Source organism: Phyllostomus hastatus, unplaced genomic scaffold (genome assembly GCF_019186645.2).
Source record: "Phyllostomus hastatus isolate PE091 unplaced genomic scaffold, TTU_PhHast_1.1 phas_scaffold_501, whole genome shotgun sequence".
Lineage (NCBI taxonomy): Eukaryota > Metazoa > Chordata > Mammalia > Chiroptera > Phyllostomidae > Phyllostomus > Phyllostomus hastatus.
Genome location: NW_025334033.1, coordinates 32,289,579 through 32,314,273, shown reverse-complemented (window position 1 = coordinate 32,314,273; position 24,695 = coordinate 32,289,579). Strand labels below are relative to the sequence as shown.

The 24,695-nt window shown below is 46.1% G+C and overlaps 1 protein-coding gene across 3 annotated transcripts in view; it reads right to left on the bottom strand.

The window, feature by feature from the left end:
* PAQR5 (progestin and adipoQ receptor family member 5) overlaps positions 1-24,695 on the bottom strand; it is a 69,935-nt gene that overhangs the window by 31,630 nt on the left and 13,610 nt on the right. For all 3 annotated transcript variants that reach the window (XM_045823528.1, XM_045823527.1, XM_045823529.1), the window contains exon 2: positions 11,184-11,350. In XM_045823528.1, coding sequence (XP_045679484.1) covers positions 11,184-11,234 — 51 coding nt within the window. In that variant the 5' untranslated portion in view covers positions 11,235-11,350. The remainder of the gene's footprint in view (positions 1-11,183; positions 11,351-24,695) is intronic.

Genomic DNA, 24,695 nt, shown 5'->3' with positions numbered 1-24,695 from the left:
TGATCATCATGAGAGCAAGGTAGGCACTGCCACCCTCATTTCACAGGTGAGGAAACTAAAATCCAGTGAGATGACGTTTCCAAGGCCACAGTTATCTCGTGATGGTGTAGTGGTTGGGTTTGCTCTTCTCACCACTGCAGCCCCAGTTCAATTCCCAGAGTTTAACTCATGCCTTGTTTGCTGCAGCCACTCCTTTTCCTCTTTTTCAAAAAGGGAAAGAAAATCCCAAGGCATAATTAATAGCAGAATCAAGATGCAACCATAGTCTGCTGGGCTGCAAAGGCTATGCCTACTTCACTGCATCCAGCCTATGGAAACTAGAGTTTGCTACAGACATTTTATGGGAATGCTAAGTATTACCAAAGTTTTCAAAATGAAGAGATCACTAGACCCAGAGTGATGAAAGAAGGACCTGGAAGAATGTCTGGTTCTTGCAAAATGGTAATCGATTAGCTATCATAAAGGACCCTACTGACTAAAACAATTCAAATGCTGGACAAAGTCTTTATTGTATGCTGGGTAAATGCATCAGCAAGACAGCACAAAAGCAAGGAAGTCATAAAGCCCCCAAACAAAAAGAAGCCAGGGACCCTGTGAGGGAAGCTGCTTTTGCCATTAGAGAATCTGCTGTCAGACTTTGTAAACAAGAGATGAAACCTGTGGTCATCAAAGGCAGAGAGTCTAACAGGCGACCTCACCAATAAGGAAGGCAAGGACTCTAAAGATTAGTGAATGCAAAATAAATCCCACTAGGCAGAAGGAGACAACGAGCAGTTGTTTCTATGAAAAACACTCTCTCCCAAGAATTCAGAACCACCCGCTCATTTTCGTATAGGGTTCCGATCCAGATTCACACTATCTCTGTGATTACAAACACAGGTCAAAGTTCTGTAGCTTCTTCAGGTATGTCACAAAAGCAAATGCAAATCGCCTCTGAAGAATTCCTACTCTAACATAAGCATGCACATACCTGGAAACAACACACCATGAAGGAGAAACAGTGAAAATAGCAGATGACAGAAAGCAAGCTCAAAGAACGGATGAGGAAATACAGCATAACTGTGATCAATGTTTGAAGAGAAAGCTTAAAAATATGAACAAGAAGTGAATACATTTGAAAAGAACCAAATATAGCTTTTAGAAATTAAAACAACTGAAATCGCCCTGACTGGGTGGCTCAGTTGGTTGGAGTGTCATTCCGTCACCGACAGGTTGTGGGTTCGGTCCCCTGTTGGAGCGCATATGGGAGGCAACAGATCAGTGTTTCTCTCACACTGATATTGCTCTCTCTGTTTCACTCTCCTTTCTTCTCTCTCTAAAATCAATAAACATATACTCAGGTGAGGATTAGAAAATAATTGAAGGAAAAAGTCACTGAAGAATAAATAAACAGCAGACTAGACCTAGCTGAAGAGAAAATTAGTCAAATGAAAGATCCCCCCAAAAGTACCCAGAAGGCAGCCCAAAGAGATTAAGAGATAGCAAATAAGAAAGAGCAAGTTAGAAACATGGAATATTTCTCCAGAAGAAGAAAAGTACGATGGTCTTCTTTGTGCTATTTGAAGAGATGACTGATAAAGAGCTGTTGACAGGCCCAGGCCTCAGACCCAAGGAGTTAAGTTAGGTATGGTAGAGACAATTTGTGCTCACCAAATATTCCATGCATTTTCCTGCAGTTTCCAGAATTTCTTGTGGTTAGCTTGGGGACTTATGCCTATTTCTGGGCCATGCTACTTTCCAGCCAGGGCAGTTCAAAGCAGTGTGCCTGCTGGTAGTAGACGTCACAGTGCACTTAGGCCAGAACTCTTCCCCCCTCAGAACTGAGCCACTCATCCCTCCGTGGGAATTGTTTTTGGCCAAAGGCCGCTGCCTTAACCACGATATCCTCCCTGCCCAGGGGCAGCACGCATCCACTGCTACGTATACAAAGTCAGGGCCTCCTTCCTCATTTGGGATGAGTCTGAAGGGCAAACCCCATTCCAGAGCACCCTGTGTGATCAGCTGAGGCCTCTAACGCAACTTCTTCTACCCAATCCTTTTTCTCTTGCTTCCTTACAGGTGTTGTTCCTGAGAACTTGCCCTGACAAACTCCCTGCACACAAATCTTTGCTCAGAGTCTGCTTCCGGAGAACCCAACCTAAGACGTCGCATGTTCTCTCCCTTCTGGGGCAAACCAGGAGGCCACATGTTCCAGATGGTGCAGCTGCAAGACGGTAGATTTTCCATCTTCTTGGGTCCCTCACAATTCCCCACTGAACACCTGGTTATGTAAAGTGAGTGAAATAAACCTTTGCCATGTTAAGCCATTGAGCCATGTGGAACAATTTTAGAGTGAGCACAGCCTAGCACTTTCTGACTAGTGCAGTACTCATGTTCAAATAGCTGGAGTAGCCACCAAACGGATAAATAGAGTATAGTTCCTGATAGAATTACAAAAGAAATGAAGGGGGAAAATAGGATGTTAAAAGGAAAATAGAAAACAAGAATGTAAAAGTCAATCCAAAGAAAGCACAGAAGGGTAACTAAGCAGAGAAAACAGGACAAACGGAAAGCACCTGCGATGATCGAAATGGACGCGATGTGTGGATGCCCATTACAAATGTGAACAGACTACACTGTCTAGTTCAATAAAAAATACTGTCGAACGGCCTAAAATCCAACTTCATGTCATTTACATGAGACAGTTAAGTGCAAGGTCAGGGAGGGACTGAGAGTCAAAGGAAGGAAAAGAGGAAACCAGAAAAACAGCAAAACAACAAAGCTGGAGTGGCTGTGCGACTTTCAGGTTCCCCACACAGTGGGCGTTATTAGACACACGGAGAATCCCTATGAAATAATAAGAAATTTACTCCACCAGGAAGATATCACAACTACAAACTTGGGTACACATAAAGCACAGGTTCAAAATATATAGAGGAAAAACTTACTTATCCATGAGGAATAATTCACAAACCCGCTATGATGGTAGAAGATTGTTAACACATCTCAACTAGGGTCGATAAAGTTGAACAAAATTAGCAATCATATAAAAATATTTGATCTTCTGGGACATGTACGGAATACTGCCCCTGGCAACTGGAGATGACACAACACTTTCAGGTACACTAGGGAGATGTAGGAAAGTTGATTAAAAAAAAAGTTGATCATGTGTTCGGACATAAAGCTAGTCTGAACGAACTTCGATGACTGGAATAATACAAAGGGCATTCTCTGACAGAAATCAATGAAATTAAATAAATTACATAAAAACTTTGAACTAACCTTTGGGATTTTAAAAAATAAACACTTCTAAGCCATCAGAAGTCACATAAGAAATCAAAATGGAAATTAGAGATTCATGAGAAGCGCACACGCGGCTACAGTCAAAGCCATGCTTAGAGGGAGACAGACTAATCGCTTACATGAGAAGACGGAGCTTAACTCAGAAGTTAGAGGAGGAAAGCAAACAAAATAAACCCAAAGTGGAAAGAAAATAAAAATAACACCAAACATTAGAGATAAAATACACAATAGAAGCTCCGCTGAGCCCAAGTTTGCCTCTTTCCAAATATTAAAAAATACAAACTGACAAGATTAATCAAGAAGAGAGAAAAACAAAAATGACGTGATCCTGTCAGTCAATGCAGGAAAAGCATTTCATGAGATCCAATACCCCTTCCTGACAAGAAAACACTCACAAAAATAGGAATAGAGCTTGTTCAACCTAATACAGCCCATCTATGAAAAACCCACAGCTAACTTCTTGGCGGGAAATGAAAAGCTTTCTCCTTTAGATTAGGAATAAGACAAGGAAGTCTGCTCTTACCACTCTATTCAATATCATAGTGGGGGTCTAGCTAGGTCAGTGGGATAAGGAAAAGAAATAAAAGGCATCAAGACTGGGCAGGAAAAAGCAGAACTATTTGCAGATGACATAATCTTGCATTAGGAAATCTTAAAGGATTCACTAAAAACAACTATTAGAACTATTGTAATAAATGAGTTTGGCAAGGTTGCAGGATATAAGAGCAATATAAAAAACTCAGTTTTATGTCTAGGTACAAGCAATGAACAATGTGAAAATTAAGTTAAGGAAACATTTTCATTTACAACAGCATCAAAAACAATCAAATACTTAGGAGTAAATTTAACAAATTAATTTAATGGTGCAAGACCTGTATACTGAAAACTATAAAACATTGACGGAAAGAAATTAAAGAAGCCCTCGGTAAATGCAAAGACAACCCATGTTCACGGGTTAAAAGACTTAACATTGTTAAGAATGGTAATGCTCCCCAATTAATCAACAGATTCAATGCAATCCTATCAAAATCCTAGCTGCCTTTTTTTTTTTTTGGCAGAAACTGACAAGTGATCCTTAAATTCATTTGGAAATGCGAGGGACCCTGAAAAGCCAAAACAATCCAGAAAAAGAAAAACAAAGTTGAAAGTCTCACATTTGCCAAAAATTACTACAAAGCTACATAATCAAGACAATGTGGTACTGGCATAAGAAGAGACGATTAGATCAATGGAGGAGAACGTAGAATCCAGAAATCGGCCCTGGCATTTACAGTCAGTTGATTTTCGATAAAGGTGCCGAGGCAGCCCAATGAAGGATAGCCCTTCAACGTATGGTGCTGGAACTCCTCAATGCTCACGTATAAAAGAAGAGAATAAAGTTGGACTCCTTTCTCACTCCACGTGCAATAATTAACTCAAAATAGACCAAAGACCTAAATGAAAGAGATTAGATTTCTCTCAGAAGAAAATATAGGAGTAAACTCTCATCACCTTGGATTAACCAAAGGTTTCTTAGATGTGACACCAAAGGCATAAGGAACAACAGGAAAATAGATAAGATCAAAATTTAAAACTTTTATGCTTCAAAGGACACCACCAATAAAGTGGAAAAAAACAATACATACAATGGGAGAAAATATTTGCAAGTCATATATCTGATAAAGGACTTGTATCCAGAATATTAAAGAACTTTTATAACTCAATAGTAAACAGACAAAAATGGCCCAGTTTAAAAATGAGTAAATGACGTGAATAGACATTTCTTCAAAGAAGATATACAAATGGCTAATAAATACATGAAAAGATGCTTGATGCCACTAATCATCAAGGAAAAGCAAATCAAAGCCACAATGAGATACCACCTCATACTCATCAGAATGGCCACTATATATTTAAAAACAAAAAGGAAAACAAGTTTTGGTGAGATTGTGGAGAAATTGGAACCCTTTTGAATTGTCTGTGGAAATGTAAAATGGTACAGCCACTGTGTACCAAGCAGTATGGTGGTTCCTGAAAACAGAATTACCAAATAACCCAGCAATTCCCTTCCGGGTGTACAGGGTCTCAGAATTATCTGTACCCTCTGTTCACAGCAGAACTATTCACACCTGCTGAAAGAGGCAATTCAGTGGCAAGCCAGTGTTCACCAGTGAAGGGATGGGTAAGCAAAATGTGGTGTATGCATACAATGGAGTATTATCCAGCCTTACAAAGAAAGTAAATTCTGACATATGTGCTACAAAATGAATGAGCCTTGAGGACATTATACTAAGTGAAATAAGCCAGTTACAAAAGGGCAGATACTGCATGGTTCCACTCATGTGAGGTACTGCAGTGGTCAAACTCCCAAAGACAGAAAGGAGAAGTATAGTCGGCTGGAGCCAGGGGAGCGGAGAATTGGGAGTGTTGTTCAATAGACATCGAATGTCAGTTTTACAGCACAAAAAGAATGCAGAGGTGCATGGTGGTGACAGTTGCACAACAATGTGAATGTATTTAATACCACTGAACTGTGCGCTTAAAAATGTTTAAGGTGGTAAATTTCATGCTAAGTATATTTTACAACAGAAGAAGGTAAGCATAGAGTTTCCACGTGACCCAAGAGTTCCACTCCTAGGGCTGTACCTAACAGAACAGAAAGAATGTCCACATAAAAACTTGTACACAAACGTTCACAGCAGCATTACTCATCATAGACAAAAAATAGAGTCAATTCATGTGTCCACCAACTTATGAATGAATAAAAAACTGAAGTATATCCATATAGTGGGATATTGGTCAGCCATAAACAATGAATGAAGTACTAATATAAGCTACAGCACAGGTGGACCTTGAAAACATTTTGCTAAGTGAGCAACATTTTGCTAAAAAGCCTTCACAAAAGGTTACCTATGGTATGATCCCATTTATAGGAAATATCCAAAATAGGCAAATCTGTAGAAAGAGAAAGTAAATTAGTGGTTGGCACAGGCCTGGGAGCAGGGAAGGGGTGGGCGGGGCGGGGTGGGGTGGGATATGTCTGCTAATTGGTATAGAGTTTCTTTCTAAAGTGATGAAAATGTCCTAAAATTGACTGTGGTGATCGTTTTGTGCAGTATACTTCGTGTATGTAAAGATACTAAAACCTCTGGAAGTATGTATACTTTTAAAGGGTGAATTTCACAGTATATGAATTACATCTCAACAAAGCTGTTATATAAAAAAAATCTTTCCACAAAGAAAATTCAGCTGTAGAAATGAGCTGTTCCCTCTACAACTTGATAGGTTGCCAAGCATGTAGACAACAAGGTAAATGGTAAACCTGAGAGTGGGCAATACAGCGGCCCTGCTCATGTTGCAGGGAAATGCTACCAAACACTCAGAAACACGTAATTCTAATAGTATAAGTTTCTCCGCAGAATAAATAGGCAACACTGCAACTTGTTTGTGGTTGACATAATCTCAATCCCAAATCCAGGCAATGGCAGTATAAGAAAGAGAAATTATACACCAACTCATTCAATAGATTTAAGGATTCTAAACAAAATATTAGTTAATAGATTCTAGCAATAGATTGAAAAGATATTACAACATGACCAAGTTGTATTTAAATACAAGGTTGGTTTAACATTAGTAATCCATCAATTTAACTCACCACATTAACAACTGAAATGAATCCAATATACCACCTCAAAAGATATATTGATAGAAAAAAAGTTCTGTAAAATTCATCCCTAATTAAAGCAAAAAAAAAAAAAAATCCTAGGAAAGTAGGAATAGGGAGGAATATCCTGAACCTGATAAAGACCATTCACACACACATACACACACACAGCTCACATTATATCAAATGATGAAATCTTGCAATCGCGACTGCCATTGTACTTCAGTCACCTCCCAGGTGGTTCTGCTGGCGGTGACCTAGGCACCCACTGTAGGAAATTCCGGGCTGGAGAGACCAGCTGCCTGTTGCAACAGCTCCTTTCTTCCGGGTACCCAAGCCCACCTGCCCAACACCACTACCAGCCATGTACCAGCCCCTGCTCCCTTTCTTTCATAATAATCCCACTGTTCTGTTTAACTCTTCTGGGATCTTCACAATAGCCCTGTGAGAATGGCCTACCAGATACTACCTCCATTTTATAGATAAGGAAACTAAGGCGTAGAGAGTTTGCCCAGGCAGTCTATCTGGAGTTCCCACAGTTAAGCAGCAGAGCTGCAGAGCAAGGCTAGGAAATTCTCTCTTGCAAAGCACCTCAGGGAAGCTCCTGCCTGTGCCCCCGAAAAGGCATCTGGGACAATGTCATGTGCTTCCCTGCAGCTTGCGGGCCAAGGCTGAAGTTAATAAAAGATTCTCAACTTGACACAAAATGCCTTTGTTTCATGTCAAAGTGTCATGCTATGTTCCATATTAACTTGCTATCTGGCTGTTTCTGTATTGTCTCTAAATTAGATCTGTGTAGGAATCAATGCCTATATATTTTCCCCATCCCTTCACTGTTTATTCAAATCTTATTTCTATCCTCACCTGAGGACAAGCTTATTGACTTTAGAGAGAGGGAAAGAGAGGGAGACAGAAAGGGAGAGAACCATTGATTTGAGAGAGAAACATCGATCCCGTTAGGGGAGCATATGAGCCTCTCCTATGCTCCCTGAATGGGGACCAAACCTGCAATCCCGGCATGTGCCCTGCCTGGGAATTGAACCCATGGCCTTTCGATTTACAGGATATGCTGCAACTCAGCCACACTGGCCAGGGCCTGTTTGTTCAAATCTTTAATAACTGGCTAACATGTCCAGGCCTGTTTTTAGGCAGGAGGGATACTAAAAATTGGAGGCATATACCTAAGTCCCACCTTCTAAGGGAAGGGAGGAACTGGCCTTTCCTGTGAGTAATCTATCAGCCAGGAATGTGCCAGAATTATGACTCTGATGATGCCAAGAGGTGATGTCCCTCCTTCATTTAATCCTTACCACAATCCTAGGCAGCAGATACTATTCCCCATTTTACAGATGGGGAAACTGAGGTAGGCAGATTAAGTATGTTGCCCAAAGTCATTCTGCAGACTGTTGTAGGACCCACAGAGTCCACCAAAAGTAAGCCTAACATTTGCCTGAAGTCTCCTATTTTAAATATTTATGCAACTTGTGCATTTTTCTCCTTAATATACTTGCACCCGTTTTAATAACAAAAAATGCCTTTTCCCCCTTCCCCACCAAATCCTCCTATAAAACCACCCTCCAGGTGGGTGGAGCCACTTTGCTTTCTCACTGGCAGCAGGAACCTTGGGGGTGATGCTGGGAAGTCCAGTAGTGGATGTGGGCGCCCAGGGAAGGTTTTGATGTTGATTCTCCACCTCTGACTAGTGCCATTTTACTAAAAAGGATATTGTCATCTCCATAATTTACAAAAACTGGGCAGAGAAGATGTGTTCATCTTCAACCTTCTGAGGTTTTCAGGTCCTCATCTTTGGAATTCCAGCAGGTTAGCAAAAGTACCCATTGAGATCACTTTCTCTTCCTTCCCACATATAGTCTGAACCTGACCTTGACCAAAACACCCAGGAAGATATCTGAGCAGGTGCCCATGATCCCCACCCCAAGAGTTCCCACACCTGCCCTGAGGTTTCCCATCTCCATCTTTGCTCACACTGCTCCTTCTACCTGGAAGGCTCTCCCCACCTCCCAATTCTATGCACCCTCACAACCCATCTTAAATGTGGCCCTCTCCATTGGACCATCCCCCATCCCTTCCTCCACCCTGATGGATGTGCCCCAATCCCTCCTCTGAACCTATCTCTCCTTCTCTTGGGACACAACTTGACCCGCTTTGCAATGGAAGTGCTTGTGCAAAGGCAGGATTTGTATGTGATTATTCTCTGAGCCCTGCATGGAGTAACACCTTGCACATAGTAGACAGTCAATACAAATTTCATGAGTGAATGGATCGAAGAATCACTGTGGAGAGCAGGACCAATAAAATGGCATTTGTCTGGTCAAGACAGAATAACGTATGTAAAACAAGACAGCGTTGCTCATGTCAACCAAGATGGCTGCCAGTCAGCATGACACTTTGGTTCAAGAGAGAAACTACCTAAGTCATGCCAGCCACCCTGTCAAATGCCTCCCAGGATTATATACCCAAAACATCTACACACAGATGTGTCTGCAGAGAGGGCACACCTACTGATAGGCTCCTGGGGGACTCTTGGCTCCGAGCCTCAGAATTTCCTGGTTCTTTTGAGTGCCAAATTTTCAGGTAAAATTGGACTTCACACCACCGCAGAGACAGCTGAGCCCCATGCACTGAGGTGCTGCCCCATGCCATACTGGTCTCCTGACTGCCACACTGCAGAGACTCTGCCCTGAAGAACGGAGGACTTCATCTGCCCCGCTGCCAGCTCGGCTCCAGAGATTCCGCCTTGTACGACACTGATGTCTCCCCCTGTCTACCGTGCTGTCTCCCAGACCCACAGACTGAGGGTTGGGTTCATTATCCTCCAATTGTCTTGTGTACTGTTATTGCTACTAGCATCTAAGTTGTTATTATTATTATTATTATTATTATTATTATTATTATTATTATTAGGTTAACATGGATTTGAATTGAATCTGCATGAATAAAAACTGAGTGGATCTGCATTAATAAAAGCCGAATGAATAGCATAGTCACCTGTGTTGGCTCCCTGTTATTTCTCGGTGCTGGTATCACCTGTAGGACTAATGGTCATACAGGCAGCTTTGCGCTTTTGGTTCTTAAGGCCCAGACCAGAAGACCCAAGCGGGAATGGAAGACTGGCTTATAGGAAAGGCTATATCACAAAATGCTCATGACCATCACCCTGTCTTCCTGCTAATCACAGCCCCATGCTCAGTGGGTAGAATCAACCCTGAAACGCATGCATCAGGAAGGCGAGTTTCTAGCCCCACGAGACCTGAGGCAGGTGCTCTGCTCAGCAGTCTGGGAGCCCAGGCTCATTTTGAATTTGTCTGTCACCTGCTGCATTCCTCATCTCTTCCTACCAAACAGCTCTGCATCATGCCCGGTTTCTCCTAAATGTCATCTTGCTGGAATCACCTCACTTCCCTGGCTTTTAGGAAGAACATCTGACAGTGTACCTCCTCTTTATTTTCCATTCATGCTGCAGAGCAGTGTTGTAAGCACTTGGTAGCCAACTAAATGCAAAGGAGCTCTCCCTCCCTCTGGGACCCCCTCCAGTTGAAACGCCCCACCCCACAATAACACTTCTCCAGTCAAAACGCAAGGAAACTGGATGCTGAAACAAGGGTATCATGAAATGATGTTCTCTTTGCAAGGGAAGGAGGGCTTATACCAGTTGGCCAGAGCACAGCTCACAAGAAGACCAGCTTCACCTAAGACTTATTTAAAGTGCAGACTGCCAATGAGTTTCAGGCATTCTGGGATGACTTTCCTTGAGTGCCCAGGCCCAAGAGACCAGGGGCAGAGCCTGGGCTTACTCAAGAACCCTGCTCATCACCTTAACCCCTGCCGGGCCTGGGCCTCCTGCACAAGATGGGAGACAACACCAAAGCACGTCCTAGGGTGCCCTCACCTCTAGACTAAGTTCAAGTACCCATGGGAGGGCCCTCAAAACAAAGCTCTCCCCAGTTAGGTGGTGATGGCATCATCGCTTCAGCTTGAACCTGTAGTCTCAATGAGTTTACTTCAGGATAAAATACAGATGTCACAGGGAAGGGTTATATTGTAAACAGTTTCAGAAGCATTTCCATTCCAGATTTGGTGTAAGTGGGAGAATAGGAAGCTCTCATCCCCTGAGGAGTCTGGGGGGAACTCCTTGAAGACAGCAGACTGGCTGAAGACAGCGCAGTCAGTCACCCTGCGGGAGAGGCCATATCCTCGTCACCACCTGGAGCTCAGCCACTGGAGTGAGAGCACCTACCTGGGGCATCTGGTCAATGCTAAACACCCTGGGGAGCTTCAGGCTCAGCATCTTGAAGCCCTGTTGGGGAGGCAGGTGGGTGGCAGCCACTCCCTGTCACCAGTCTTCACTCAAAGCTCTGACATGGCCTGGGGAGGCTCTGGCCAGCGGGTGCTGGGGCTGCTTCCCTGGAAGAGGACAGAGTGAAGAAGTCCAGTCAGTTTCAGCCAAACTCCAGCTGGATCAAGACACAGATTGTTTATGGAACATATACTTGCTTGTGACGGCAAAATAATCAGGCTTTCTTAAAAACAACAGCCAAACTATCGGACTGCTGAGTCACTCCAAGAGTTCTGGAGGGAAGTAGTTAAATCATAACACAGGCCATCATTAAATTGTAGAGCCGGAGAGGACCACAGAGGTCACCCAATCCCCTCACATTGCATGGGAGGGTCAGAGGGGTGGAGTCACTTCCCCAAGGTTGCACCACGAGGGGAGGGCTGGGCCTGCTCACTTTGCACTGCACCCTGTGCTGCCCCTGGGCAGGTGGTGTGAGCCCCAGTCTGTGTCCACCTGGTGGGCAGAAGAGGACTGAGAGCTGTGCTCCCAATCACCCAGAAGGAAGCAGCTCTTCCAGAAGCTGCTCAGGGCGTGGTTGCCCTGAGATACACAAAAGAACCAGGCCAGGCAAATCCCCCGCACTGGCTGGGGCAGAGCAACTTGGACGAACAGGTTGTTTAAATGCAGGATTAAGACTGCTTAATAGTTTAATGATTAATGTGAACTAGAGAAACCCAAGGCCTCAGGACAGGCCTAAGAACAGACAAATATAAGCTGAGTTTAGCAAAGAAAGAGCAGAGCTCGGTATGTGCCACAGCCAACACCTCCTTTACCCCCACTATCACTGGGCCAAAATCTGCCGCCTCCTTAGTGCCCCCCCCAGGGGTTCTGTCCCTGCCTCCAAAGGTCTGGAGACCTTGCTGTGCCTCTCCTGCAGCACCAGCCACATCTGCCTGCAGGGCAAGTCACCTGCCTAGGCCTTGTCCCCCCACTGTTGGGGAGGACCCTCCAGGATGCTTGGAAACCCAGGTGGGTACCTGGCTCATCCTGGGCCTTAATCAAATACTTATTTAATTCTGTTAATTAAAGCAATGCTATTTATCTTTTGAATTTCAAGTATGTTTGGTTTTTGTGATTTGTTTATACTTTTGCTTCTTAGTATAGTTTTTTATGTTCTCTGTATTACCTGGATCTCTGCAGCAAGATCCAGTATATTTATGTTTCATTGTCATAACTTTGTTTTTTTTCTTAAAAACACTGATGTAAGCATTACTCACAATAGTCAAAAGGTAGAAATAACACATATGTCCAGCAGCAGCAGAATGGATAAACAAAATAACAAATAAATAAAGTGTGTTCTCCACATACAATAAAATATTGTTCAATCTTTAAAAGAGTGAAGTTCTGATGCATGCCATACCATGGATGAAACTTGAACACGCAATGTTACGTGAAATAAGCTAGTCACAAAAGGACAAGGGTGCGATTCACTTGTATGAGGTACTTAGAACAGGCAAATTCACAGAGACAGAGAGTGATTCTGGGTGGAGGGAAGAACAGGGGAGTTGTCTGCTGGGTCCAGAGTTTCTGTTTGGGGCGATGGAAAGTTCTGAAAATGGGTAGTAGTCACTGACTTGTACCCTTAAAAGTGGTTAAAATGGTAAATTTTATGTTACTACAATAAAAATGTATGTAATATCTCCAAATTACAGAATAATAAAGAAAATAATTTTTTAAAGCACATGGACATTTTACCCAGGTTAAAAAACAAAAATTAATACTTTGCAAATGACACTGCTGTGAGTGGGCCACAGCACACCTGGCTCTCTGGGCTGCCCAGGCCTCAGCTGCCAAGCCAGAAGCACCGCAGATTCCCCTAGTGGCAGGACACGAGGGGAAGGACTGGTGCTAGGGGCTATCATGTACACTGGGAGAAACACAAACTGCACTGGGACCACGGCTGGGTTGCTACAGACCTTCCAACCCTGGTCTTCTGGTCCTCCCTGGAGTTGACTCAATGTCATGGGCAGGAAAAAGAAAAGAAATGGTCCCTACTCTCACAGCACACACTGCCCCGGTTGGATGGCCAGACTAAACATCTGAAGTGAGCGGTAACAGGACTTCTGGTCAAGATGGCAGGGTAGGTAAATGCTGTGCTTGCCTGCTCCTGCAACCACATCAAAATTATACAATGAACAACCTGGAGAATCATTGGAAGATAAGCTGTACAGAACTCCTCTAACTAAGCACATAAAGAAGCCACATGGAGACTGGATGTCAACAGAATTGGAAAAATGAAATAAGTGAAAGGCAATAAAAGTAGTATATGATTCATCCATTTCTTCAGCCAATGGTCACTGCATTTTTATCAGGTGGTGAGTTAGGCTATGGGCTACTGTCTAGTTGATAAATCTGGGTGGGCTGCTGCAGCTTGAAGGAAAAGGTGAGAATTCAAAGACTTGTGGGCACCCTCCATACCATTCTTTTTTTTTTTTTGTCACACAGGGAAAAAGGATGAATAAGATAGTGTCTGTTCCCCAGAAATGTATAAGGAAAGATATGAGACAGATAGGAACCAACTAACTAGCACAAGTCACCCTGAAAATGGGGGAGACCCTCGCCCACTCTGCACCAGGCTTGTGCAGGTCACCCTGCCACCTGTGTTATCTCGTCCACGCTCCCGCCCTCCAGGAAACTGGCAGAGCAGGTCAGGACCTGGGAACTGGATTCAAGCCATGGGGTTCACAGACCAGTTTGCCATTTCCTTGGCAACCCTGGGCAAGGGACCTAACTCCGTAGGCCTCAGTGTCTCCGTCTGCAGAATGGAAATGACAGCAATGCTTCCTTCACAGGGTTCTCGTTATGACTGGAGAGAGAAAAGCCATATAAAGGGCCTGCAAATACTTGCTATTATTATTAATTTTCACTTAGAAAATTGATTTTATATTTTACAGGCAGGAAAAGTGAGGTATCAGAAAGTTAGGGGCTTGCCCAAGATTACACATGCCTGAGGTGCCACATGCCCACCTGCGCAAGACGACAAACAGCATTCAAACAGCTCACTATTAATTAAAACCTCGATTATTGTGTCTGTTAATGCGGTGTTTTCCAAACTGCAGGTCACAACCCATCAGTAGATCATAAAACTGATTTAGTGGGTTGTGACATTTAAAAATAGAATAGTATGAAAAATAGTAGAGCAAAATATCAGTGCATTGCCTCGAGAGAAGCTAAGTATTGCTCTGTGATATTCCTGTTTGTTATGCACGTTAAGTTATATGTTTGTTATGTTATATATGCCAACATGTGCGTGCTGGGTTATGATAAAAGATATTTCTTACTGAAGGCCACAGTCAAAAAAGTTCGAAAAAAAAATGTGCTAATGTCACAGAACACCTGTACTGATTGCAAGGAGCTATGGCTCTTAAAATTTTGTCTAGGGTCACAGACACCACAATGCGTCTATAGATAGAATTTGAGAGACAAATGCTCCCAGATATCCAGACAGAAGAATGGCTGGACGAGAGCCCCTCCTAATGTTCCCTGGTGTGTTGTAACAAGCACCCTGACCTCCTGAGCTCGGAGAATGTTCTAACAGCAGAATCCCAGCTCCTCGGAAGCCTCTGATGAGGGAGGTGTGACAGGAAGGAGGCGCATGGGGCTTGGGACCTACCGTAGCCAAGGTCAGGTCTCCCCTGTGCTGTCTCCTGGATATGACCTTGGCTGGGCCGAATAATTCTCCCTGACTCCTGTTGTCATCTGTGAAATAAGGATATTGATATCTACCCAGTCAGAGCTGTGGGAAGCTAAAATGAAATAATGGATGTGAATATACTTATTACTACAAATTCTAAATAAATGCCAGTAGTGTTTCTACTACCCCTAATAGTAGTGCCGCTACTATTACTATAAATAACAACACCCTCAGGAGAGGGGGCCATCAGCTGCAACAACTCCTAGGATGGGGGTTTGTAACTGAGGGTAATAAAATCATAGGTAAAAGTTTGTGTATGCATGTATGGGCCCAAGTGCATACATGAACACATTTTCTTGTGTCACTAGTGACAGGGCCATGGCTTTCTATTTCTTTTTTAAAGATTTTATTTATTTATTTTTAGAGAGGGGGAAGGGAGGGAGAAAGAGAGGGAAACATCAATGTGTGGTTGCCTCTTATACGCCCATACTGGGGACCTGGCCTGCAACCCAGGCATGTGCCTTGACTGGGAATCAAACTGGTGACCCTTTGGTTCATAGGTTGGCACTCAATCCACTGAGCAACAATAGCCAGGGCAGGGCCATGGCTTTCTAGCATGAGCTAGAAAGGTTCAGAACCATTACGCCCTTCTAGGCCAAGAGTCACTGGGCCAGCTCTGAGTGGTGGGAGACAGACGGACTCTCTGGGTCGTCTCTACCAGTGGGTGAATGAGGGCAGTGTTCCTTCACAAAAACCTGTTCCTGCACCCACTGCCCCACCCACCCTTGCAACCGGCCCCACTGTCTGGGAGAGGCATGCCCTCAGCGGGTGTGTTCCAGAGGCAGTTGGCTCTGCAGGCTGCACTGGCCTTGCCCTCTGACAGGAATGTCCGCACCCAGGGTGACCAGCCTAGCCCCACCCACGGGGAAAATGGGAGTGGTTCTCACTGCAGACCCAGCTCTCCCCTGGGCGGGGCTGGGAAGGCAGGCATGGCAGACCCACAGACACTGCCAGCACCATTACCACAGTGGACCACCCAGAGTTAGCCAGGCTTGGGAAGAAGCTGCTCCCAACCCCTCCCCAAAACTCCCAGGAATCTCCCCACTCTGGCCAGGCTTTAGGCCTGGCCACGAGCCTTGAACTTCTCACTATCCACTCTCCGGCTGCCTTCCAGACCCAGCCCTCCCAGAAAGAGCCCTCTCTGTTCCATCCCCCGCTCTCTCCTTTCTCTGAGCACCTCCAGACACAGTGGGAGGCTGGCAACCACAGACTCTGGGCCAACTGGGTTCCCGTCCAGAGATGAATGAGAACAAGTCAGGTTCATGGACTGATGGGGCAACGCTGACCAAGGTGGGGTGGGAGCAGAGGGTGATACAGAGGATTCACCCATTACCTCGGTTTTGCTGAAAGGGAAAGAGCAGAAATTGGGAGAGAAAGGTGTGAGCTATTCCTGAGGAGGATGAGGCTGGGGCAGGTGTTGCAGGGCAATGCTGGGGAACCAGCCGGGAGAGAGGCAGCGAAGCAGGGATGGCTGCTGGGGAGCAGGGCGCTCATGCTCTCCCTCCCCACCGACTCTCCCAGGAATGATGAGTGGGTGTGAATATGCTCTGACACTTACTCAGTCACAGCACACATTTACTGAATACCTGCTATGTGTCCAAGGCCATGGCAGGATGTGGAGATGGAGAAAGAGGTAAGACAGTTTCAGGAGATTTGCACAAATAATTGACAAAAAGCACATGGGATGAGTAGTTAGAACCCGATGCTCTGGGGCAATGCAGAGGAAGGACATCACACTAGCGATTTGGGAGAGACTTCTTGAAGAAACGAAATTTGAGCTGAGTCTTGAAGACTAAACAGGAGCATGGCAGCCACAGAGGAGAGAGGGCATTTAAGCTGAGGGGGTAGCATGAGCCAATGCATGGAAGTCAGGAGGGTAGCTAATTCTGGGAGCTGTGGGCATTTCAGGGAGGGCGTGGTGGAGGGTCAGGTGGCCAGGGTGGTTTTGAAGAAGAGCCCATCTGAGGACTCAGGGGGCTGGGGAGTTAGGGTTGGGGATGTCAGGGGTGATGACAGGAGAGAGAAGGATAAGGAAAATTCTGAGGAGTGGATGTTGGGCAATTTCAAACCCTGGCTCCATCATTCACTGTGTGCCTCTGGCAGATTTCCTAATCTCTTAAACTTGAATGTCCTTATCAGTTAAATGTGGATAATGAAAGGATCGATGGCTCTTGTGAGGCTGAAAAACTGTGGGATCTATGAGATAACAAGCGCTCAATAAATGAGGCTATTATCACCATGGCACTCCGAACCATCTGAATTCTGCATTAGTGCTCCCTCATGTTCCCTCTGCCTTTGGTTTGTAATGCTGCCCGAAAACAGACTGTTCCCCTTTGGCTCTGACCCACCTTCCTGGCTGGAACTGTGACTAATGGGCACTCCACGAGCTGTGGGGCAGGGTTGCCATGGTGACCTTCCAGTTTGGCTTTGGATTCAGTGAGTGACCTGAACCCTTTCTTTGTTCCAGCTATCCCAGCTATTCTAGATATTTACTGCTAGGCAATTTGTGCACATTTCAAAAAGGCTGCACAATATTCTTTAGCACGTTGTAGAGAAAAATTGGAAACCATCCACATTTCTGGCAATAGCGAGCTGGCTGGTTAAGTTATGGTACACCCATGCAAAATTGTACTGTGCGGCTATTAAAAATGTTACAGATCTGTGGTTACTGACAGGAAACGATGTCATGACATGTTGTTAAATGAAACGAGTAGGTTATGGAACAGCATAAATCGTGTAACACCATCTATATAAAATTGTGTTACATTTAACAGCTTGTATTTATGGACAGAAAAGTGTTTGGAAGGATGTTCCCCAAAGGGTGTGCAGTGGCTCTCTCTAGATGGTAATGGTTAGCTCAAGGATTTTGCTTTACCTTCTTCTTTCTACTTTTCTGTAACACCAGTTTGCCCACAATGAGCATGTTGTTGTTGTTATTATTATTTAGCAAATCCACAATAATGAAGGAGTCCTCTAACCTTTGGCCATTCTTTTTTTAAAAGATTTCATTTATTTATTTTTAGAGAGGGAAGGGAGGGAGAGAGAGAGAGAAAGAGAGAGAGAGAGAAACATCAATGTGCGGTTGCTGGGGGTCATGGCCTGCAACCCAGGCATGTACCCTGACTGGGAATCGAACCTGCGACATTTTGGTTCGCAGCCCGCACTCAATCCACTGAGCTACGCCAGCCAGGGCCACCTTTGGCCATTCTTACAGAAATTAGCTGTGTGAGCCAAGCTGGCAAGTCTGTACTGCAAATATTTGCATATCCATTGCAATTAGTGGCATTTCTTCACACACCTACAAGAGAAGTTTGTTTGCCTCTGCCCTGCCTACTGGCCCAAGGGGCAACAATGGCCTTGCAGTCCTCCATTCAGGGTAACTGGACCCCAGGTCCTAAAGCCAAATCGCTCAAGAATTTTGGAAAAACCGGCACCTTTCCCAAGCCAAAGCCCTAAGGGCACTCCTCCCTCCATCATAACCATGTAAAGGCAGAGGTGGGCAAGAGTGCCTGGCACTGGGAGCCCTGAAGGTCCTCAGTGAATAGACAGATACTGAGCACTTTCTGTGTGCCAGGACCATGCTAGTCTTGGAGATATATGGAAATGGGGGCAGACAGAGGCCTGCCCCCTCGGGACTCCTGGCCTAGTACATATAGGGCTCGAGGAAGGACTTAGAAATCCCAGCTCCTCAGAGTTCCTGCAAGACCCTGTTCTCCTGACTCAGGGGCACTTTGTGCTCCCACAATAAAATGGTTGGGTCCCCTCCGGGAAGGTCGCAGAAGGCCCCAGAAGGCCCCGCTCCTTAGCATATCCTCAAGCTTTCCACAGCCCAACCAGCCCTAGCCACGCCTCCCACCAGCCCTGCCATATGCCCCACCCGCCATCACTGGTCTCTGTCCTTGAACACACCGAGGGCCTGCACACCTCCGTGCTTTCGCACTTGCTGTTTACTTGGGTGAGACGCCTCTTCCTCCACTTTCTCTTCTTGATGAAATTCTACCCGTTCAAGTCAAGTATCACTTGCAAGGGTCTGTATCAGCCTATTTGCGAACTTCACAATGAATTACCAACACCCTGGCTCCCCGCGGGTCATGACTGGCTGAGTCTGTCTGGTTCGCGGATGTGTCCGAGGTGCTCAGCTTGGGACTGGGCGCACTGTTACTGCTGAAGGAATGCGTATTTGCTGAACAACTGAATGACTTCTTCCACCCGCCACACTCTGAACCCTAGAGGCGGGGTCTGGCCCATTTCTCTAGCACCTTCCACTCAGTGGTGGCCATTCACGTGTATTCGTATATTCACAAATCCTGCACTTCAGTGCCAAAATGGTGTATTATGCTTGGTTCAAAATTTTTACAATCTGAAATCTCAAACCAACTATTAAAAATGAATGTACCAGACAACTGTGGAAATCTGAACACTGGCTATTTCATAATAATGAGAAACGATCAGTTCTTAATGTGCGATAATAGCACTACAGCTATGTTTTTCAGAGGGCTCTTTGACCTAGAGAAGTGTGCTGAAGTAGTTACAAAGGAAATGATACGAGGTCTGGGACCTGCTTCAACAGACTCTGCTCCGGAGAAGGGCTGGTGGGGAAGGGCAGGTGTGAAAAAGATTGGCTGAGGGGTGATGATTGTTGAGGCCAGGTACGGAAGTTCATTATATGAATCTCTCAATGTTTGTACGTATTTTGAAAAGGAGACAATCACACTGTAAAAAAAAAATACCCCTGAAATGTGAAATATGTTGAGAGTGTTCAGACATGGCAGAAGCCAATGCGAAAGTGTGTTGCATGAATAATTATTACTCTGTTCACAGACTTCCCTAACACACAGAATATCGACATAGTTTAAAAACTGATACAAGAAATGCTGCCTCAGAGTCTCTGTCTGAACAAGATAAAACTAAAGGACTTAAGGCCAAACTAGAAACACTTTAGAAATGAAAACTGTGGCTCCTGATAAATAAAAGACTGCAGTCCTGATTAAAAAAAAAAAAAAAAAGGCCAAAAGGCCTTGTCAGCAGAAAATATTCAAAGATATCGCTCAAATTTCTCTTTTCACCATTCCCCTGCTAGTGTGCAGCCAGGAAAGGCTTTTTCTAGAAAACTGATGGGAAAAAACATACTTGTGACATGATGATATTGCCAATGTCCTCTGAATTTAAGATTCTGCTTCCAAAGGGATCAACTAAGATTTCATCTTCAATTTTTCATTACTTAATTTGTGTTCTTCAAGTGTATAGATTTTAATGTTTTGAATACTTCATTTTTGTTCATCTAATATACACCAGAATTATAGCATCTATTTTAATAAATTTACAGTTACTTGATATTCTAAACTGTTAGACATTTGTTTATTTAAAAATGATTAAATAATCGGTTTTACTGACTTAAACTTTTAAATACTGTTTTTATAAAATATAAAGATTTATTCTAGGACTATGTGATATACAGAGTAAGATGGTCCAGGTTATTTGACTCCAGTGTAATTATTTCTACACATTGTCAGAGCTGGACAGGTGGGTGCCAGGCATCTAAGCCTCGGGTCCTTACCTCTGATGCACCTTAGAACCACCTGGGGAACTTTAACACACACTCTATCCTCAGGCCCACTACGGCCCAGGCAAGTTAGGCTCTCCAAAGGTCAGGGAGGGAGGAGGAGCCCAGGGGGCTGTAAGTCACAGCCAGAGTTGGACCTGCTGGGAGTCTGGGCCACCGTGAGAGCAGACCCTACTCAGAGCTGGTCTGCGGCTGAGCCCTGAGAACAGGACTAGGGAGCCTATTTGGTGGTGGTTTGCTGGCCTCGGGGCCGCTCCCTCCCCCCAGGAGGGGAAAAGGTGAAGTCCCTGCCAGGCTGATGGAAGGTGAATGCAGGTCCTGACTGTTAGGGTTCCCCTCCCCCAGCAGGGAAATGGCAGGCTGCTGGGCTAGGCATGATCTTATCTCCAACCCCCACCCCAACCCCCACCCCCCTGTCCCAAGCTTTTAACTTGATCAGGAACGTCAAATCTGCGATAAAGCTGTCAGCCTGTGAGAGCCAGGAGGAAAAGGAGGGACACCCAGTGAAGATGGGGCAGCAGATACCTTCCCACATCCTGGGGAAGCAGGTCTGGAAACCTGAAGGAGGCCAAGCAGTCCTTGAGGACAGAGCCAAGCCCCCCAGATGGCAGCCACAGAGGCCTGTCCCTCAATGAGGAAGGGCTGCTCCACCCAGAAAACTTCCAAGTGGAGCCTGGGGTGCTGACCCTTGGAAGGGGGTAAAGTTAGGGGTAGAGACAGGGGCCTGGAAAAGCTCTCCAGCAGTAAGTCCCAAACCCAACCACGCATCCGTATTACTCCGGAGTCTAGCTGCAAACAGACCAAGCAAGGGAGCCCATCCCAGGCTTTCTGAATCAGAATCCCCAGGGGCAGCCTGGTCTTCAAGCACTAATGGGGATTCCCACACAAGGCCTGGCTCTGGAACAGCTGCCCTGAGCTTCTGTGACTGTGCACCTTCACGTGGCCTAGAATCCACTCGGCAGACGAGGCACTCAGCGCCCAAGGCGCACAGGAGTACAGGAGCTAGGGACCTGAACCAGCAGGGAGGTGAAAAGCCGTTACATGTGGGGGGCGGGTTGGGGGGTTGCGGGGGGATGGGTGCACAATGGGAACCTAGTAGTGACCGGTGCCGAAGGAGGTGAGTTTTAGATTCATCCCCTCAGTGCTCCTTGCTCAGGTCCCTGGAGAGCAGTAGAAGAAACCATGGTTGCGCTGAAGGAGAATCCTGTCTTTCTGAGGAGTTGACACAGTTGTAAAACTGCCAGGTATCAACACGAGGGAAAGACACAGACCTCTCTTTGAGGCTACCTGCCTTCTGGATGGGCCCCCTTGGGTGTTCCATAGGTGCCTTGAGCCTGACACACCCCATCTGAATCCTAATTTGACCCCCTCTTCTTCCAGATGCCCTGCCCCTCATTCTTCATCTGCCTGGAAAATTCTACTTACCCTTCTGTGTACACCCAAGATCCCACATCTGACTCCAGTGCCCCTCACCCCCCACACCCCTGGGTCACCGGGAACTCCTACAGCACCCCGCCACACGTCAGGCTGCACACGTGCCCCTGGAGCACGTCTATCCCCCTGCTGGACTACAGGCTGGCACCTTGCTCATTGTGGGGTCCCAGGGACCAATCAGAATGCCTTACATGCTAGGGAGTACTCAAAACCTTGCCCAGTAGGCTGGAGGAGTTCAGAGAAGGGACCCAGCAAGGATGTTGAGGTAGTCAGGGAAGGCTTTTGGAAGAGACGGCACTTGAGGTGGACCCCAAAAGGTGGGGCGGACTTGCTTTGGCAGAGTAGAGGGAAAGATGCCCCCAGGGAGAAGACTTTTAGAAAAGAGGCCCAGAGCAGGGAAGCGGGCTGTCAGTGTGTGAATGAACAGGAAAGCCTACTGGCATTGAACTTGAACTCAGAGAGACAAGAGATGGGAGGGGCACAGGGAGTCAGCCAGGACACCATGCCTCCTGGGGGGTCTCTCCTCCAGGGCAGGGTGTTCAGGGCCACCTCCCTCTTCTGAGGACTGACATTCCTCAGAGGCTCTCCTTGGCAATCATTAACCCTGAACTTCCCCCCAGCAGGACTAGGGGGATTGATAAGTGATCAAATTGCTGGGTGAGCCATTTCACATAATTATTACCCAAAAAACACACCCTGCAGGTGAGGGGGAAATGGTCAGGGCAGAAGGAAGAAGGTCACATGGACCAGGCAGGGGACCGGCATATGCCCAAACTTTCAAAGTAGAGGACACTTCAGAGAAGGACATAAGGCCCAGGTGGGAACAAGGTTGACTGGCAAATGGCCGCACAGCCAACGAGGAGCTCAGACAGGTGGAGCCTCTCCACCACACAGCCATTCCCATTGGGGATGTGTGAGTCTGGGCCCTGGAGGGAGGGGAACCTGGCTTTGAGTCCCAAAGTCTCTGCAGGCCTCACTTTCCTCTGCTGCAAAGTGCAGACGATGGTGTTGATTTGAAATCCCACTTATAGCGCATTTAGTCCATTCCAAGCCCTGTATGGGCATTTTATGCTCCACTGAATTCTCACAAGATGCCTCTGGGTGAGCATGTTTATAATCCCCAGAGTGACTACCTCTCTGGTCTGTTTTGAGCATTAGCAAGAGCCATGGAGGGCTGGGGGCACAGCAGGTGTTCAACAGGGCACCTGCCCCTATGATGTCAAGAGGAAGGACCCTTCTCAAAACTGCACAGGCTACAAGGTAGACCGCAAACTGATTATCCTTCCTCCTCACTAGGATGGCATTTTTCCTGCTAACCTAATGTCACAAGAAACACATTTCACATTTGAATGCAGCGGTGGATTAACAGCCCCCGTGGCTGAAATGTGACACAAGGTCATTATTCTAGCATTATTAAGCACAGGCATTTTTAAAGGGCTGAGGCAAATACATTATTCAAAAACCCATGAAGAATGGGAATAATGGGTTCCTCGAAATCATTCCCAAGAATGTGCAGGCAGAGCTTGGGAAGGTGGAAGCAGTAACCCCTGCCTGCCCTCCGTGCGCCTGGGGCTCCAGGCTGGCCTCGCCCCCACTGCCCTGGGGTCCACCCAGAACCCAAGAGGGCTAGCTCCAGAGGCAGTACCATGGGTGGGGGTGGGGATTCTAGCTGAAGCTATCTTGGTCCTACCTTCCTGCCCCCCAAAGCCCCAATGGGCACTGGCTATTGTGGAAAATGATTCACTTTCACCCAGGGAGGGAAAGCCAAGCCTTTATATGAGAAGGAAAAAACAAATTTTTCCTGCTTAAAACACCCCTCCCAAAGAGGTGTCCCTGTGGTGTACCACAGAGCACTGCGTTAGGAAGCACCGGGAAGGTGGACATGTGCTTGGACATAGGTGTCTTCTTCCTAGCTCAGGAACATCCCACTGGGCTTGGCATCTGTACCAGGAGGTGGGAAGGTGGTCACCTCAGCAGTGTGAATCAGGGGCACCCCCCCACCCCGAAGCTGCAAATTTCACCATTACAGATTCATTTCTTTGGGCCTTCAAGGAAGGGCCTCAGGAACATACTGGTACTTTGGGCAGAAGGGAGATGTCATGAGGATTCCCTGAAATTATTAGAGGAAGTTCTTTTCCTCTCATTTTTTATACGGAGGCCCAGATCTTCCTCCCTGAGCAAAGTGAATTCATTTCCACACTAATTGGTGGCCGCTGGCACTTTGGGCAGTAAATCAAAACAGGAGGGGGGAAGAGGAGGGGCAGAGAACCCAGCTGTGTTAGGGCACATCATACACAGCTTGTGGGAGGAGAGCACTGGGCCGGGAGTCCGAAGACCTGGCTCAAGTCTGACCGAGCAGTCCCTGAGAGGCCCAAGGGAGTGCACAAGCTGCACGACTTTCCTGTGCCTCAGTTTCCCCATCCCAGCATGATAAAATGGAGGTGGCAATACCTGCCCCGCACCCTCAGGCACTCATAAGCAGCGCTGAAGGCACGACTGCGCATGACCAGCAGTGTGAAACTCAGAGCAGCAATCGTTCAACCCCCCAGAAACACAGGTCAGCTCCGCCCTCCCCGCTCCAGTAGCACACTGGGACGACAAACGGGAGCCCGAGCAGGGCTGTCTTTAGTGGGATAAAGGCCCACTTTCTCAGGAGAGGGGCTTTCCCTTTGAAAGTCAAATCTGAGGCTTTCCGATAACAAGGGTGTTGGCAGCACACCCA